This window comes from Dufourea novaeangliae, unplaced genomic scaffold (genome assembly GCF_001272555.1).
Source record: "Dufourea novaeangliae isolate 0120121106 unplaced genomic scaffold, ASM127255v1 scaffold124, whole genome shotgun sequence".
Lineage (NCBI taxonomy): Eukaryota > Metazoa > Arthropoda > Insecta > Hymenoptera > Halictidae > Dufourea > Dufourea novaeangliae.
Genome location: NW_015374010.1, coordinates 1645715 through 1665016, shown reverse-complemented (window position 1 = coordinate 1665016; position 19302 = coordinate 1645715). Strand labels below are relative to the sequence as shown.

The 19302-nt window shown below is 37.2% G+C and overlaps 1 protein-coding gene across 1 annotated transcript; it reads right to left on the bottom strand.

Annotated features, from left to right (window-relative positions):
• Window positions 1-1126: 1126 nt before the first annotated feature.
• Window positions 1127-16143, bottom strand: LOC107188464 (anoctamin-4). The gene is made up of 14 exons (XM_015576757.1): window positions 16073-16143; window positions 12581-12920; window positions 10330-10480; window positions 8456-8738; window positions 8085-8239; window positions 7665-7910; window positions 7302-7501; window positions 6024-6161; window positions 5717-5934; window positions 4928-5236; window positions 3882-4191; window positions 3315-3520; window positions 2129-2419; window positions 1127-1438 (listed from the first exon to the last, which is right to left on the bottom strand). Exons 1-14 carry the CDS (start codon window positions 16109-16111, stop codon window positions 1127-1129), a joined length of 3198 nt encoding a protein of 1065 aa, XP_015432243.1. The 5' UTR covers window positions 16112-16143.
• Between the last annotated feature and the right edge of the window lie 3159 nt (window positions 16144-19302).

The window sequence follows — 19302 nt, the reverse complement described above, 5'->3', positions numbered from 1 at the left end:
TCGTAATTTTCTCTTACAGTTAAGTGTGAGTGTGGGTAGTTTTTCAAAATTATAAAAATAACGTTTACTTTCAACATAAAAAAAATCTGAAATCATGGGAAATTATTTGGTAACTATTATAATGCTACTTAAATACACAATTTTAATTTAAAGTACGAAGCTGAAACGTCTTTTAGTAATTATATACGGTTAAGAAGCTACGAGATCCAAGAATTAGGAACACTAACATCATTGTCATTTCAATAATTGATGATATTTCTATCTGCAACACTAATCCCTATGTAAAATTATTTTCAGAAAACATTTAAAAAAATACATTTATAGCGTTTACAGTTCGTAGCAGTACAGAAGAGGGTTGCTGTTAATTAATACTGATTGTATCACGAGTCACTCACTTATCATTAATCATATATTGTTTAAGCACTATTAACATCTTTTCAGAATCAAGTACAATGAGTCGTAAGTGGACGATTGACTATGGTTTTTTAAATACGTTTGGCATTTGTCACCTCATTACGCATAATATTGAAACATTGTTCCTCTTACTTAAGTCCGTGCATAAATATATGCATTATACACCTACATTACCTAATGTATCACAATTATTACTTCATTCGTTCATATATAAAGTTTGTACTTGATATTTCAGTACGTCTTATATACACATAAAACATTCCTTAAGCATTTCCTAATGGAGTACCGTAAGAAGTCTTTCGTTAATGAATAAAGTATTAAAAAAATGTTCAAGCACACTTTTCGTGAGCGAAACGCAATCGTTCGTTTAACATTTTGACTGCCACATCGTTCACATTTAGGTGACCCGCAAGTATTTGCAGTTTGCTCAATCGAGAATAATTTAATTAAACATCGTCGCTTATATCATTGTGCAAACAATCCGTGTATAATGATGAAAACGATAAGCTTATAAAATTTCAACAAAGATACATATTTAAATATTAAAAAGTAATAAATCTCATTGGATCGCATGATTTCAATGTGACAAAAAACGAAAAAAACATTATTTCTTGTAACATCTTTATGTACTTTGCAATTTGTCCTAGTGGAAATTTGTGACACTTGTGATATTGGCAGTCAGAGTGGCAAAAATCGTTTGATCACGTACGAATTATGTGACTTCCCAGACAGTTGAACCATCGCTGGTTTTGTTGATTCTGACGCCCACGTCTACGTGGGCGTCCAATCCGTCGCTTAACTTACTGAATCGTCTCGCCCAGCTGCCTCTACCGCCGCCCCCGGTTCTACCGTTGCTTCCAGCGTCCCTGAGCATCGACAGGATATCGTCCTCGTTTTCTCGGCCCTTCAGGCCCTTCTCGTACTTGGCTTCTTGCGCGAGTAACCGTTCGCGTTGCAGTTGGGTCGCCAACGAGTGGGGCACCGCTGGTATTACGTAGCTCATTATTCCAGTCAGGGCGAAAACCTGGATCATCGAAGAGACGATTCAACACTAGAACTACCGACGATTGCTTCGATCGGTGGATAAACGTGAAAAACTTTTGAAAATTTAGTAATTTAAAAATTTACTAATTTCTTCACTTTTGTATCGTAATAAAAGGTGCAAAAGATGTGAGAGAATGTATCGTCATAATATTTTAATCGTCGTTGTAAGAGTGTATTGACAAGTCATTTTGACTTTCTTGGTAGTTCTAGTGTTAAGGCCCATTTATAGATTGTCGGTGCCACGGATTGCGACGGACTTTAACATGTACATTAGTAATTCTTGTTTAACCCCTTGCCTTACGATTTTTTTGACGACTGTACTTTCAAGCATTACCTTATCGTTAACAATTTCCCAGATACAAAAGGAATTTTATTCTTAGTGTATCTTAATATCTATGTATCTTAAATTTTATTCTTAGTAAATCTTAAATATTAATAACAGTAAAACAGAATATCATTTGGGCTCAAAGAAAATTAATACTATACATTTTTATTAAATCCAGTTTTAAGATAGCTCATGCGTTTGGAGTCGTGTTTAGCTAGGGCCCGATATGGCGCTTTATACATTTTATCAATTTTACCAATTTAATTGGAATGATTAATATTTTCAACTAATTCAAAATGCTGTAATGGAGAAAAAAAATGTACAGATAAGTACACAGAAACTTACGACATGCTCGAACACAACGACGAAGGCCAAACGAGCTGCGAACACGTGCCAGTATTGTGGACTTAGACCGTACGGATCGGTCGGATGCTGAGGTCCGTTTCTGTAACCCCTGTACTGGCATGTTTCCGGATGCTTACCGTCCATGTCGCTCTTCATGTCCTCCCGATAGTCGGACGTGTTGAATTCTGACAGGGAACTGTCAATGTAACCGACCAAATCGTTCGTCGGCGAGTACACGATAGCGTACACGCTACGCGGAATGAAATCGGACGTGTACGCGATGACGAACGCCTATGCAAAATATAATAATAATTAACGATATAACTGATGGGGAGTACCAGGGTTGCTGGAGAATTCCCTACTGGTAGGGATAAGGTAACGTGACATAGAGCTGTATTCACTAATACGATTTATGCACACCATGCTGATACAGCAAATCATCGATGTGTGTTCGAAGGCTCCTCGGCAGTGAACATTAAATAAAGCATAAACTAACGGCCATATGCGGCTGAAACAAATATCATTCGCTTCAGAATTTCAGGCTCCATCACTGTGCTAAACTTTATTAACCCTCATCTGTCCCTTGTGCCAATCTGACACATTTTTGTCCTAAGAAACGACGTTATTCTGTCATGTGTAAGTAAATTAAGCTGAAGCTTCGTGATTTTTACTTTAAAGAATTTGCAAATTCACCTATTTATCACTTCATTATATTAATTTTTGCCACTGGGTGAATTTAACACCAAGGGACAAATTAAGTTGGGGCAATGAGGGACGGATGAGGGTTAATAAGTCAGCGTTACACCTCGGGACCTTCGAGCTTTTGTTCATTGTTTTGTAACGTCAACTTAAAAATTCAATATGTCTTTGTCATATACAGGGTGATTCATAAATGTATGTCGATACCTTAGGGGGTAAATCTTCACACTAATTTAAGTAAAAAATTTAAGTAAACAACATGTCGTCGTACTTTTTTGAGTTAAGGATGATTAAAGAAACTGTTCGGAGTGCACGATCTTTACTTTTGGGGCCATTAAAGAAAACTATTGTGCATTCAATGCAAGTAACTAATGTGCACGATCTGCAAGAAAGAATATCAAATGGAGTTGAGACTATTCGAAGAATGCGAATAGTGCTGAACTTTTTTGTCCGTTACTGTACGTTACTTTTTTTTAGTTTTACATACATTGGACACCACCGCGACGTAAGTCACGCCACGAAGTATGCCAGACCATGCACCGATGTCTTGAACTCTCTCCGCCAACGGCCTCCTCGCCTCTCTCACCATCTTGTAAGCGTCCAAACGTATCTCCGCGATGTTATTCAACAACGCGAACAATGGCGCCAACGGAAACGCAGCGACGAACAGCGTCACAAATCCGTATTGCAATACTGTTGACGAGAAAACAATCGTGCAACAATTTAAAGAACATTTTTGTGATTGAAGTGATACTACCATAACTGATTTAATAGATCATTTTCGTCTACGTTAGAAGAATTCTTTATTTATAATATGAAATAAGGTATCCTTTACTGCATTGTCTGTTTTTGAAGATACAAACGACAAGATTTGCTATGACAAAATCTGAGGGTGGAGGAGATGATTTGTAAAAAGATAGAAGTTTACGACGTGTCCCAAATGTTTTGATATTGCGGCCATCTTTTTGTTAGTAGTATTACGTTCACCAATCGAATTTTCAATGCTATTTTTCTCAAAAACAAAGCATGAGCATACAGTTGAAATGCCATTTACCCATCTCTAAGTACTCGTCGAAGAGAGCAAGCCTTCCCGGATCCTGCAACTGGTAATCCCTTTCCCAGCAAGTGTAAGGTCTAGCGTGATCCTTCGTGGCGGCCACGTGACTCCTTTTCCGCCACCAATTCCACAGTTTCGGCGATAATATCTCCACGATATTGTTGAAGCACTGTTTCCCCACCATTATGATGGCGAGCTGTATGCAAACTTCCGACAGGCAACCGGCTGGATCGCAAACGTCCGTTTTTATTCGATAAAACTCGGAGACCCTTGCGTCCGCGTCCCCGGGATGGACGAAGAATCTTCCCTACAAATTAGTACTTAATAGTTTCATAAACAATATAATCATCGGCTTATAGAATTTGGTCGTACATTTCGATAAATTTATATGACTGATTCCAATACTAAAGCTGCCAAACTGCAATTTTTACGATTCAGCTAAATTCTGAAATTTAGGTAGCTAAATTTTAATAAAACTTAGGATTTCATTTCTTTCTCCCTGTTTATTCAACTTACTTTCTCACTGTATATTTAACACTAGAACTACCAAGCAAGTCAAAATTAATTGTCAATACACTCTTACAACGGCGATTAAAATGTTTTGACAATACATTTTCTCAGATCTTTTGCACCTGTTATTGGTCAATTTCTAAATTTCTAAATTTTCAGAAGTTTTTCACGTTTATCCACCGATCGAAGAAAATACGCGTATATCGTCGTTAGTTCTAGTGTTAAAAAGCCCACAAAATGAATACAAATATCCCAGTTGGTAGATAAAATCAGTGCAAAACGATTTTACGATGATCGACAAAGTGATTTTCTTAACCTCTGATAACTTAAGTTTTTACAGTTTAGCAATGTTATCATTAGAATCGCGATAATCTAATACCTACAGAAATTTCGTTTGTTTTCTCGAATTTTCGTTGTCAGAGGAAAATGTTTTCAAAACAGAAGACTTTCAGATCTCACTGTTACTATGAGTTTCGCGAACACAAAAGTCCTGTTCACATGGGGATTATGGGTTCATTCATTGTGTTACGAACCTTAAAGAAGGCGATGTAGATCAGGGACGAATAGAAATTGACGAACTCGAAGAGGAATATCTTGAAGGTGTAGCTTGACTCGTATTCTGTCTGAGTCCTCGGGTTCTCCATGTTCACCATCCATCGTGCCATACGATGATAAATTCGAGTCAGTATCATGATGATCACCAAGTTCACCAGGGCGGCGGTCATAGAGGTGAAGATCTTCGCGTGTTTCTTCAGGAACCGTCCGCCGCCGCCGTAGAACACGGCCACCAGCGATATTCGATAAATGATTGTTCCCAACACTGCACCCAGAACTACACATATCTAAACGCAAATGTCGTTTGTGTTACTTAATTAATTATACAGAGTGTTCGTCTTCGGAGTAGAAGAATACTCTTTTGTATACCTAATATTCAATCAGCTATGTATTTTTCATTATATACTTATTATGTACATTACATTATATACTTTCCAACACCTAATGTCAATCTCTTGATTTTTTCAGAAATACACCTTGTGAATTTAAGCAATCTCTTATTCAACTACTAAATCAATAACGTCCATTCTTTCTGTTCACCAAAATGACTTTCTTTTTTTCTTTTTTCCCCTGTCATATTACCTGTACACCAAAGGGTTATTCTCTACCCGTGTAAATGAATAAATAAATAAACATAGGAGTCCAGCAATACTTGATCTGTCTTCGGAAACTTCTGCCGATAGTAATACTGAAATATCACTTCGAGAATTCCCCCCTCCCATTATTTATGTATCCATCCCGTCACATTTAGACACCTTCATAATTACCATGAAAAACACTATGGATCCGGTGGCCAAGAAACGCACCGCCTTGGACCAAGTCGGTAGATACGGTTCCCTTTCTCTGGTCACAGGATTTATTCGGAACGTTTTCACCGTGGTCTCGAATTCCGGCCTGGGCTCCTCGTCGCTCTCGACGTTCTGAAGGTCCCATTCCCAGATCAAAACTGCCTGGCGTCGTTTCCATAGCTCGAGAAACGTCGTGGCTGCGCAAGAATAGAAAACAGCATCCGTTTTACCGAGTGCTTACGCGTGACTTTCGACAGAAACATTTTATACGTTTCGAGTATAGTACCCCAAAAGGACATGAATATAGCGAAGAATACGGTGGCTGGATTGTCGAACAGGTAAGATAGCTTCGAGAAGATGCAAGACTCGCCCAGGTACTGATACGAGCACACTCTGTCGCAGTTGGGGCACAATGTGATATTTCCTGAGGAAAAAAAGTGTCGATTTTTAATTGGGGATAAGTTAAGGATGTTCGATTCCGATTCGATTCTTCGGAAGGTCGATTCTTTTGGGTAACACGTCACTGTTATGTATAGCAGATAATACATGATGGCCTAAAGTAAGGGACCAGAGTTCATGATTGATCGAAAAGTAACTCATTATTCTGTTACGATAAATTAAGAGTTATGGAATCGGTATATACAGGGTGCGATCGAATAAGATGTACAAGCGGGTACAGGGTGATTCCTTATAAAAAAATAAGAACAAAATGTGGAATAAAATTTGTTCATTTAAGGCTCCGTTTTCGAGGAAATCAACTTTGAATATTAATCTGGAACATGTGTTCACTACAGTAGTAAGTAGAAACGGACTGCAATGAACAGACGCGCTAGCCCAGGCCTACTCAATTGTCCCCGTATATTCTTAACCCTCTGCACTCGTAATTTCTAAATTTCTCTGGAACGCAGACGTATTATGTTGACTTACTATTGGCGCATTAAGTGCTTGATGACGTCATTATGTGTCCTGATATTTTATCCCGCTTTAAGTTAATTACGTCAGCGTCATCCAGAAGAAATCATGTCCTACTACTTCCAGAAGCCTACCGTACGAATTATGGACAATATAATTGCATAAACCGCATAATTATGAATGTTAATTTATTTTGTGTATCGCTGGACTTCTTTAGTTCCCAAGTCTCTTTTAGGCATAGGTTATACAACACATTGTTACCTACAATTGACTGATTATAACTGGATTTTATACTGAAGGGTTATATACCCGTATATCAATAAATAAATAAATAAATAAATCTAGCAGATCTTCAAAGTCGATTTTCACGAAAAATAAGCTGTAAGTTAAAAAAATTTATTTCTATATTTTGTTCTTATCTTACGCTCCCTGTATACAAATCACTTCCCATCAGTTTGAATACGTGACGTTCATTAACTCTGTATATAATAATATTTTCCTCTTTTTTTAATTATAAGATCTAGTCCCATACTTTTGCCAGGGCAGTGTCGTGTTACCCAAAAGAATCGACCTTCTGAAGAATCGAATAGGAATCGAACATCCCTAAAATAAGCAGAATCGTTCGAGAGAATAAAATTTCAAGATTAATTACCCCCTATCTTTGGATTGCATATCTCTTTGCTGGGAATGTTGTCGCTGCTCTCCATGCTGAACACGCCGTACATGAAGCAGAGCAGCCCAACGATCGCTGGCGCGTACAAGCATTTCGTGTAGAAGCCCAACCATGCGAAGTAAAGGGCCACTTTCTCACCGAAATACCGTCTGATCAACCAAAGGGGTTGTTTCTTATACCTAAGAACAATATATAACATTGTTCCTCGTTATACAGGGCGATACAAAAAGAAAGGGTTCATAACTTCTAGGGTAGTTAGATTTGATTTTCGAATCATCCAAATAATTATTGGACACAGAAGGTATACACAATTCGTGTCGAAGAGTTTCTTCGTAGAATTACCATTGTCCAGGTCTGGCCCAGATCAAGTACAATAAATATCTGTCGAGGATCTCCCCGTTGAGGACCGGTTTATTGTATGGTCCCTCGTGCAGCGAAAAGCAATCGAGATAAGTGCCGTCCGCCAAAAGTCTACGGATACCGGATTTATCGTGATGCTCGTCGTACCTAGCTCTCAGCAATATCTGCATCACTATCAGCGATCTTTGAGCAGGTGTGTAAGCTGTGTCCCTGTCCTTTACCACGAACCTACACGTTGAAACAATATTAATTCAATTCTCTGTTAATATTATTATATTAAATATTAACCCTTTTCCTGACACAGTTTTACGGTTTTTGTTTCCTATTATCGGAAGTAACGGAGACACTGCACTGGTCAAGGTGAATAGGAAACCGTCTGGACAATATTATATGCTCTATTACCTCTCCTCACGGTCACCGGAATCGGTGCTTTTGTAAAAACTTGGCTCCTCCGGATACTTCTTGGTGTCCCAGGTGTGTAACTTTCTCATCCATTTTATCCACTTCATCCATTTCTCCCAAAGTTTCGGTCTCTGTCTCGCGTCCTCGTTACCTTGCTGACGGAAATAAACGAGTTAGATAATCTGACGATTTACGCGAATACGAAGGGAATGTAAATAGGGCGTTACGATACTGTTAATGGTCTGACAAAGGAATTTGAAATCCGTCATTTTGGTGGTTTTAATGTTAACGTATCAGTGTCGAACCCATCTTTGCTTTCTTATTTTCCTACGCGGTACCGTATAATTAACTAAACGTTTCCATTATCCTACCCAAGCCTTCACAGAGATGGTGATGAATCTTTTGGTAGGCAGCTTCAGGTTCATCACTTCCGCGTACTGCACTTTGATTTTCCACGGTATGTGCAGCTTCAAGAAATACGTTTTCCCGTCGAAGGAATTCTCTTTTGGCTCGAGTTCCAATTGCAGACCTTCCTTCAATAGATTCTGCTGGAAAACCCGTCTCTGCTCCTGTCTACGTGTCTCCACTTCCGTCAGCACCCCGTTAACGTCATCTTGATACACCAACACTTTGTCGATCCGTCTTCTGCCGTCACTGTGAATTGATATTGTCACGATACGCGTTAACCCTTTATGTTCTAACGATATGTACACACTCTGTAGTACCTACCACTTATATTACAGTAAAATGTAGTCACGAAACAATGTACTTAGAATCTGGCTGGGACTTAAGTATTTATTGTACTTCTTTGAAGTCCTCTGAGATGCTATAAAATTGTGCCAGCACTCAGAGACACCCTATTTAGCTACTTGAAAAAGTACGAAGAATACAAAAAAAAATTGGAATATCATATTTGAACAGTTTTCAAATTTATCTGGAATCAAAATTGCGATAAAAAGATAACGATAACATAATTCAGGCCTTAAATGGTTAACTAACATTTATCCCAATCTTGGTCGCTATGATTTTGTTTAGTGAAGTAAAGTTGCCTAATCGATTCATTTATTACGAATCACACCTTCGATATTCATTGTCATTGATCGAAAGAAGAAAATGGGTATAAGTTGAATTTTCGATAAATGTTCTCGATTTCTGGCTTGTGCAGTGCCTGCCACCCTTAGACGAGTGGTTAAAAAATAAAGAGGATTCAAGACATAGATTGAAAGTTGGTGATCAACACTGTTTTACCAATATTTTTCGATAATTATTTAATATTCATAAAAGACCTTTCTTTTCGAATGGCAATCGAACGGTGTCCAGTGGAATCGTGTTCCCGGGACATTCTCGTAAAGGTAAAAATTGACGTTATCTTGAACGAAAATAGTGCCTTAACCAGCGCGGTAGCTTATCAAAGGATAAAATCGCAATTCTGTGAATTCAACGGGAGCCACCGATAGGACACGAAACGATGGGAAAATTAATAATGCAAAAGCACACTATTTACGGACGTACCAGGGCTCACCGATATAGCCCGGCGCGGACTAAAAATAAAAATGGCCTTTAAGAATGGTCTTTCATTTATCGCCTCTATCCCACTTGTAGCAGGGGTACCTATACACACGACCGTGACACAAAAATGTGTAATCTATTGTAACCGCGGAAACGGGCGCATTGAGCTTCCTTTTTAGTCTTTCAATCATTCACCGGGAATTTCATTGTCTACGTTCACCTAATAACACTCGAATTGGGCCGAATTCTATTCGAATAATACATAGCGAACAGGGAGGAGTATATAAGATCGTCATTCTGGGCTTTTAAACAGTTAATGAGTTTAAATAATTTTTTGCCAAGTGCCTACTTATTCAAGAGGAAATATTATTTTATTGTAGAAAATTTGAGTTTCCACGTTTAATCGTGTGAAAATTGTAAAATATTTTTTTATATCTTTTAGTCGTTATTTGAAACTCTTTATTTAGACAACAAACTTGCCCATGTCTGCTTGATATTATGATGACCACCCGGTTGTTTAATACATAGTAATAGCTTCGCGGGTAACTATCATTAGTGGAAGGTTGTTTTTGTCAAGAACCAACGAAATATCGTTTTTTCTATGTATGTAAAAAAATTCCATAACTTTGAGTATCTGAAAAGTACCAGTTGACACTCGCATCATGATGCCATTGTCACGTCATCGGTCGTCATAGTGTTAATAAGAACGAAACATCTTCTCATGGTTCTTACATACCGAAAATATAACGTGTCAGGATCGATTTCCGGTTCAGGGGACGCATCCTTCTGTAACATTGCATCGTCCCTTGGTGTTTCATCCGGGAATATCGGTGTATTTATCAATGACGGGTTGTCGTCCGATGTATCTGGCATTGTGAGCTTCGGACCTTTAAAGAATAATAATTTCTTTGAACTGTTTGTGACGGAATCAAAATTGTGTACGATGTTTTCGTTATTTGAACGATTAAATGTTTCCTTATATTTTGAGAACGCTATGAATTCTCGGACTTTTAAAGAATCATAATTCCTTTAAACTGTTCATCGTGGTGAACACCAAAATGGCGTACAATGTTTTCAAGAAAAACTATCGAAAGTTAGTTTATTTGTTATTGGGTGTACGAAAATTTTTATGCAAATATGTTAGTATATTATTAGGTGTTAATTTTGAAACTTACAGATACCTGACAATGTGTCGTCGGTTGTGACCTGTTCAAGTTATTATAACGTAACGATCAATTTACCAACAGGGAGTACAGTCTGTTATCTCTATTAGAGCTGCTGATCGATTCGACACGCTATAACATAATTGTTTAAATACAAATTGCCTTGTTCGTACTAGCCAAGTATGTATGCAAAGTATCTTTAATAATCTTTTCATGTGTTCCATCATATTTTTTTTCAAGGAATCCTACAGCTTTTGAATAGAGTTTAAGTGTGAACTTTGCGAACAGAAGTAGGTACATACTTAAGCACCTGTTGCACGGAAATTTCTCATCACTAGATATTAGAAGACTCTATGAATTAAATATAAAATATGTATGTACTATATCGTTGAAATGGTTACTTGAAAAGTGTACTGAACTATGGACAGGATGTTTACAGGACCAGTGCGAAAATCGTGAACATTAAAAATTTGATTAATAGTTTTAACAGTATCAAACATTTCGTAGAAACAAAAATTGTTACCGGAGCTTTATTTTTTTTGAAACATAATGATTTTTATAAATCCTAGACAGGTAGATTTTACGTAATATTCACGTTAAATTAATTTTGTTGTTTTTGGAGAACATTGTTCTTCGTCAGAGAAGATTGCATTTTGCAAAGTACATAAAAAATTGGATAAAAACAGAAGGGACAAACGTGGGGACTTTTTAATCACGCTCGAGCTGTCCGTGCATTATTAATGTCCACGATTCGTGACACAGTGACATTCGTATGCATATTGATCGTAGTTTATTGACTCAGGCCTATTTCAGCCATTTATACATAACGTACGAAGAAATATCGATTGTAAAATCGAAGAATTGAAGTTTTCAGAATAGAGCCACTCCTGTTTGTCTTTCTGTCGTTTTAAACATTACGTTTGACAGCACATTTAAATTTCAACAGAAACGTTACTTATCTCGTTTATTACGAGAAACAATTTCAGCCGAACTTACGTCTACTGAAAGTATAAATATCTCTGAAAAGAAATATTTTATATAATACATAAAATTCCATATAGGGGAAGGTTCTTGAAGTTAGGCAATTACCTAGGTCTGTCTATACGCTAATATGTGTCTGATAGTGATGATTATATTGATTAACTTAGTAGGTATACAAACAGCACATATTGTCTATCATACGGAGCAAATTGTTAATGCATGACAAGTTACGGTAGTGGTCCAGCGTAGGTGATGGTCAAAATTCAGGAACCATCCCCTCTTTCTCAGGCACCTGTCCAACGTAGGCGATGGTTCAAATTCGTCAACCTTCCCGTATTATATAGTGAATGTAAAGTGAATGCATAGTGAATTCATAGTGAATGCATAGTAGATTCATAATGAATGCGCAAGAAATGCATAATGAATGTATAGTGAATAGTGAATTCGTAATGAATGCATAACGAATGTGTAGTGAATGTATAGTGAATCTATAGTGAATCTACAGTGAATCTACAGTGAATCTCTAGTGAATCTACAGTGAATGTATAGTGAATCTATATTGAATGTATACTGAATGCACAGTGAATCTATATTGAATGTATACTGAATGCACAGTGAATCTACAGTGAATATATAGTAGTAATGATTAGCGGATACGTAGCAAAGACATTGAAGTAATTCAACATGGCTACTGTCTCTATTCCCATCAAGTGACCTTTCACTGAATGTCACATCGTCAATAGCCTAGCAATTACTTTTCGAGGAGAGTTTCTAAATAGTGCAGAAGACTATAAATGAAATGGTAGATAGGTATAAAAAATCGTGATTCCGACAAGAGCTTACCGAAAGCGTCTCTGGCGGTCAAACTCGTGCCGGATGGATAGACACTGGCTCTCGAGCATTTTCTGTTGGTTCTCGGCGATCCAGTTGGAATAATACCATTCTTATCTGCGTCGTGAATCACGATCTCTTTACTATCCGCGGCCACCGTCCTTTGGGAGCTGTCGTTCAAACTGTGTGAATTCGACTCCGTCGAGGATTTTCGACTTCGGGGCGTCGAAGTCGCCGAGGGCACGTTCGGTGTCGCATTCTCCGGTATCACGTGCGACGGCGATCTGCTCGGGGTCCGATCGTCCGCGTTCGCATTTGTCGGGGACAGACTTGGCCGTCTGCTGTGATTTTCCTAAAACAAAAAAAAAGACCGATTGAAGTATTCAGGTATTAAGGGGATAGAATGCGAATAAATTGAGCCATTGAAAGCGTTAAGGGCCAACAGGCCACTGTGAAAGTTTAGAAAATCGATTTTTTGAAATGTATTTTTCAAAAGTAATATATATTCAAGAATGTACTGATAATGGGATAATTCCAGTGCCTTCTATGGTCTAATAGTATATGTCGATTTTTGATGAATTTTAGTCAAAGGAAACTAACTCTAACTTTATTCCACCTTGCGCACAAATTGTTCAGGGACAAAGTTCGCAATTTACTGTGATTGTTTCAAGGAATGATTACTAATTGAGCCATTACACGATAAATGGTATAAGTGAATTCTATTTATGAATCTTAGTTAATGTCATAGAAAACTAACCGTACCTTTATTCCATTTTGTGCGTAAATTATTCGGGGACAAAGTTTACTGTTCACCTGTCATTGTTTTAAAGAATGATCGATAATTCAGCTGTTGAAAGCACTAATGGCGTACATCTATTTTTGATGAATTTTCGTTCACGTCATTGAAAGGCAGCCCTGACTTTATTCTATCTTGTGCATAACTCGTCTATGGTCGGGCTTTACTAATAAGTCAACATATACTCACGATCAGTATACCTAGTACAACACAGTAAAGGCCGTGTCGGTCATCGACGATGACAGATAAACTTTCTGTTCAGTTGATTGAGTTTGACATTGTAAAAATATAAAACCATGTTTTTTAGAATTAAAATTGTTACCCACATATCTAACACTTTCCATCCTGAATAGTTTTGGATTTGCTCGTAACATTTCTCGACAAATTTTCTAACATTTTTAAACAACTACGGTATTGCTCGGTTGACTGCATCGCGTGGCGGTAAACAGAAAGGTCATCGAAAGTAATTCGGTAGTTAACCGTGATAATTATCATACTCAATTATGATGTTATAATACACATAATGATTATACTCAGTATTTTTTAATATACCTATAATTCTATGTCAATTCAGGGGGAGATTTTAAAAGATTTTTAACTGTTTGACCTAGAACAAAAAACGAAATGTTTGTGTATTCTACATGAAATTTACCAAACAAATACCTAGAGAGATTTAGAAATATTCATTTTTGTGCAACTAGTGAATATTTGAAGAAATAAGTATCATTTGCAACCGAAACATTTTTTGTAAAATGTCCATAGCAAAGATTGTTTTTGACATATCGCAAAATCCATACGTATTTCTTTAGTAAATTTCATATACAGCATGAAAATGTTTTGTTTTTTGTTCTAGGTCAAATTGTTTGCAAGTTATTCTGAATGCCAATTAGGGGAACTAAACGTGGCTGAGTCCCAGCATCGCCATTTTATTCTTGTAAAAAATATTCTTTCGCATACCCGAAGATATGTACAATAAATGTATTAATAGATGTTTCATTTACTTCATCATTTTTGCTAAAAAATTGTCGAAACATAATTTTTATTTTTGGACTCCAAACTGGGCTAAATGCTTCTAATCACCGAACAGTCTCTAGTGCAATTTAAAGCCTAATTTCGTCGTCAATTCGAATCACGTATGCATTTAGTTTCCGTGAAATTCAAATGATATATTAAACTATTTTTATATTCATGCGAGTCCTACTTTTTTTTTTCATCGTGTGAATTGAAGTTGTACTGCACCAGAAGCATACTTCCTAAACACGTGTCGTAAATTTCAGACTATTTGTCACGCTTTTTGTTCGATTGTCAAGCGGATCTTGATGTGAATATAATGGTTCGAATAATGAATTGTTTCAAGCACTCTGTTATTTGTAATCTACAAATGACATGGAAAAAGCAAAAGGTTCTGGTTTCCAGAATAAATTAACACTAAAACTCTCAACCAATTCTTGCTTTACAATTACCTATTGAAATCGTAAAGGTGCTTTTGTCGGAATTTACGTTGACATTTAATTTACTATACAATTTACATTGTGCTATATTATGTTATATTGTACTATACACATCAATGTATTATACAATTTTATTTGGTGTACATTCAACGCTGGCAGTTCTAGTGTTAATGTACGAGTGTTTTTCATATTCCTTAAATATATTTATTAAATTCACTTGTCCAAGAAAACTGCGAAACAATAGCTACTATCATGTTTGACGTATTTATTTAATATATATGTATACACCGTACCTGTTAACATATTGCGTGTTGGCTATTAGGACTATTACATTTATTAAAATTTCATTGTTTCGAAGGATCGATGAAACGACGAACATTACCCACTCGAACCTTTATTTTATGCGAATGCTTCGTAATTTAACGTAGACTTCATTTTTATAATTAAACGGATATTCTTGATATAACGTGGTTCGTATAGATCCATTATTTCGATAGTCGTGCTGACTAGATGTGTCGATTAGATTCAACAACTGATCGCAACGAAAGCCTAGAATGTTCAGCAATATCGTTCTGTGCAGGCACGTAAGTTATTTATAAATGCAGTAATATTGAAATCGAAATATGTAAATACTGTAATTGATCTGGGTATCAGTTCCGTGCATTAACGTTATAAAATACACCTACGATTATTTTATAGATTATGTTATAGCTTTGACAAGATTCGATTTTCTGTCAACGTATTTGCACTACATTTCCACCCTAATAAATACTTTTGTCGATACTAAATTATTGCAGTGTCATTATTCAAATGGTGAATTGAGTTGATTTGTTCGAAATCATTTTCGTATAATTGTGTGTCAGTTATATACAGTAGAGGAATCGATTTGTTTCGACAATTAGATTGTTAATGTTTCAAAATATTAGGATTTTACAAATTAATTCAGACACTTCCATATAAAACACGTATAATAATTCTCTGAAAACACATACAATTCTACAATAGAACATTGGACTACATATGCATTTCAAATTCTAGATTATCTTCGTCGAACCACTCAATCTAAATAAAATATTATTTTATCTTGGTACAACGATACAACTGTTTCCACCAAGCTATTTTAAAATAAGAAACACTAAAATGTTAATCGAAACATCGCGTTCCACTTTCTATGCTCAATAATTCATGCATCGAGCATCTAACAATAAGCTTAAAAAATGGGTGCCTTAACATCGGCTGTATATCAAACATTCGTACCTGTGTCTCATCCTCCACCCGAAGCTCGTCGTTGTCCATCGTGCTCACCAGGAATTAACAGACAATCGGTCGAACAATGGCAAGTCGCCGATAACACCGAAATAATATGCAAACACCACGACGATCCTGACCGGCAACGTCATTCTGATAGTCGAGACGCTAATGGAATACAGTCTCCTCCTTTGGTAAACAATATACGATCCACGTACTTTCACAACAACAATTTTGCACCAAGTGCACACCTCACGATCCAATAATTCTCATTGAATCGTCGTTGCTTCTAAGAAGACCAATAATAGATCCCTGACAAGAATACCACAATTACACCGATTTTCGTATCCAAATACCGAAGATTTCCGATTTATATAAAAACTGCTTCAATTCCCCATATTATATTTAATGCCATTCACATTGTCGATCACTGATTCAGTAATTGTTGTTCGTCGAACTCAACAGAGAAAGTGTCTTTCATAGATTACTTTGCATTCACAGGATCGAACACAGCACATCTGGAGACGAAGATGATCTCCTCGAGATCGTTCCCGTTAACGATCGATCGATAGAGGGATGCCAGACAATTCAGATATCGATTCGATCGACATTCGTACGTAAAACTCGGCGTGATTGCTACTGATCGTTCGCCGCTTGTGTAAACGAGGGGGATCGATCACGATTCCAGGCTGCGGCCTCGGGACGGTTAGGCACTTCCTCAATTATGAATGGATCACTGGCCGGCTGCTCTATAGTTATCACCTTCCCTCGACCCGGGGTGGGTTCGTATGCCCTTGGCCGACGAGGAAACGTGCTGACATTCCGGCCGAGTCTTTCCTGTACGATCTAAACGAAATCTATAGATCCTTTGCACGAAACACCGTGTTTTCGATGGTCGTCCGCGGCTCGACACTCGTTACATGTACATACTTAGTCTTTTGTACTTGAACATTACATAGTTCCACTTTCCTTTGTGCTTATAACTGTCCTTGGTAAGGCACAATAATTACTGCAATCACTTCTTTCAAGAAATCTGATAAATGGTATTATTTATTATTAGAACAAGGTTTGGTAGCAGTTTCTTTTATTGGACCTCGATCATTAGGCATTTCTATTAGCGCCATTGCGTCTTTCTTGTCTGTCTCTCTTCTGGTTCTAGTTGTTGGTAAAGAACAATAATTATTGCAACCATTTCTTTCAAGAAATCTGATAAATGGTATTATTTATTATTAGAACAAGGTTTGGTAGCAGTTTCTTCGATTGGATCTCGATCATTAGGCATTTTTATTAGCGCCATTGCGTCTTTCTTGTCTGTCTCTCTTCTGGTTCTAGTTGTTGGTAAAGAACAATAATTATTGCAACCATTTCTTCCAAGAATAGTTGATAATTACACAATTCCATTAGCGTCCTTATGTCTTTTGTGTTCTATTAAAATAACCGAACTGTTATTATGTATTATGTTATCTTGTCGATCATTTAAAGTCTTCAATCGTCACCACTAACGTCACCACAGAACGATTCAAAGTCTTCGAAGTCACCACCGATGGCACACGGATTGAAAGATCGTGAGGTCACGTTGACGGAGAAGAAGATGACGTTCCGTGTCACTTCCGACACTTGCGATCGTCAATTTCACGAAAGTTTGTACAATTCATATAAACACGATAGCATGTTAATTAACCAGAATTGGGTCACTCGACGGTGCTCGGAAGACTGGAAACAATGTTTGGTCTCCCGAAGTGTCTATTCCGTTCTTGTAGTGTGCTGTTGAAAATATCTCATCGATTGAACGTAAATAGTGCACGTCGATCTGTTTCACAAAGGGTAGTTGTAATCGTGACGATAGGTACTCGTGGGATGTTTCACTTCGTTTGAAATACCACCGTGGACTGTCAACGTTCCGTGTCTTGTCAGGTGATGCCGGTAGCTTCCACCGCGATAGTGTGACACATACTGACCTCCTCGTGGCAGGACGATACTTATATGTTTCATGTACAGCCGTGCGTGTGTCATTTACGAATGGTAACTATATACGTGCCTTTGCACGAACAGACACACGTGTAATTGCAAGCGTGGTTCGTGTCATGGTATCCCTTCTACAGGCTGCGCAAAAAAAAGGATCGTGCAGGACTGTCGGGAGTAGACCTGGAATAAGATTTTTTTGTGACCCGGGACTATTAAACCTTCGAGTCCCCCTTTGGTTGAAAAGCGAGGGGGGGGGTGGAGGTCACAAAATTGTTGTAATGAAACAAACAATAATTTACATTAATCTTCAAAAATTGAAATTTATTTTAAGTAAAATTAAATATCATTTAATCCTAACGAACGCTTGATTATAACGAACGCTTTGTTATATTTTAACAATTTTGACGACAGGACGAGGTTAGGCCGTTGGAAAAGTTTGTCGGTTTTGTGCGAAACATATTTGGAATTATTATTTTTGAAATCGTTTAAAGGGTATAAGAAGGTCAAAAGTGTCCTTATACCGAATTGGTAATAACAACGAAATTTCGGATTATCGATATTTCCTCTGTTTTTCTTATTTAGTGACATGCAAACATTCTGTGAGAAATCTGATTGACGGTGGTTACCAGGATACGTGTTAGAGGATTTTGAAATTCTAACACGGAGTCGACCCTCGTCTGTACTTTCGGTCCATACCTGGTCTTCTTGTTTTGTGTGATATTTTGTATTCTACCAATACAACGAATCTTTTGCAATAATCTAATATAACCAATCCGTCTTGATATTTATTAATTTGTAGGATTATATAGAAACAGTGCGGGTTTGTTCAGATTTGATAGGAAGGATAAGTGTTGGAGTTTTCATGTTATCTTTGTGTCCTTGTTCTTCTTGTCAGGTGTATAAATGAGTAGTCCACTATTTATTGTTGAATTTAGTATTTATTTTTAAAGATATTGCTCGTTCTCCTTCAACTTCCTACGTCTTCCTTAGTACGAAGTCTAATAAGATATACCGTCGTATTATTTTCGATATTATTCTATGATGTACGTGTTTTTAGTTGTAACATACAGTTTGTTTATCATTAGGTCTTTCATGCATCATGACCATAAACCGAACAAATACACGTGACCACCTTTGTTTCGTGAACAATCTTGCTTGTTTTGATAAAGTTTAACAATCAGTTTTTTTGCACTCAACGATTTTAATTATGAAACGAGTTTCCTGCGTAATCAACAAATCTTTCCCAGCGTTTATTCACACTTTACATTCCTCTT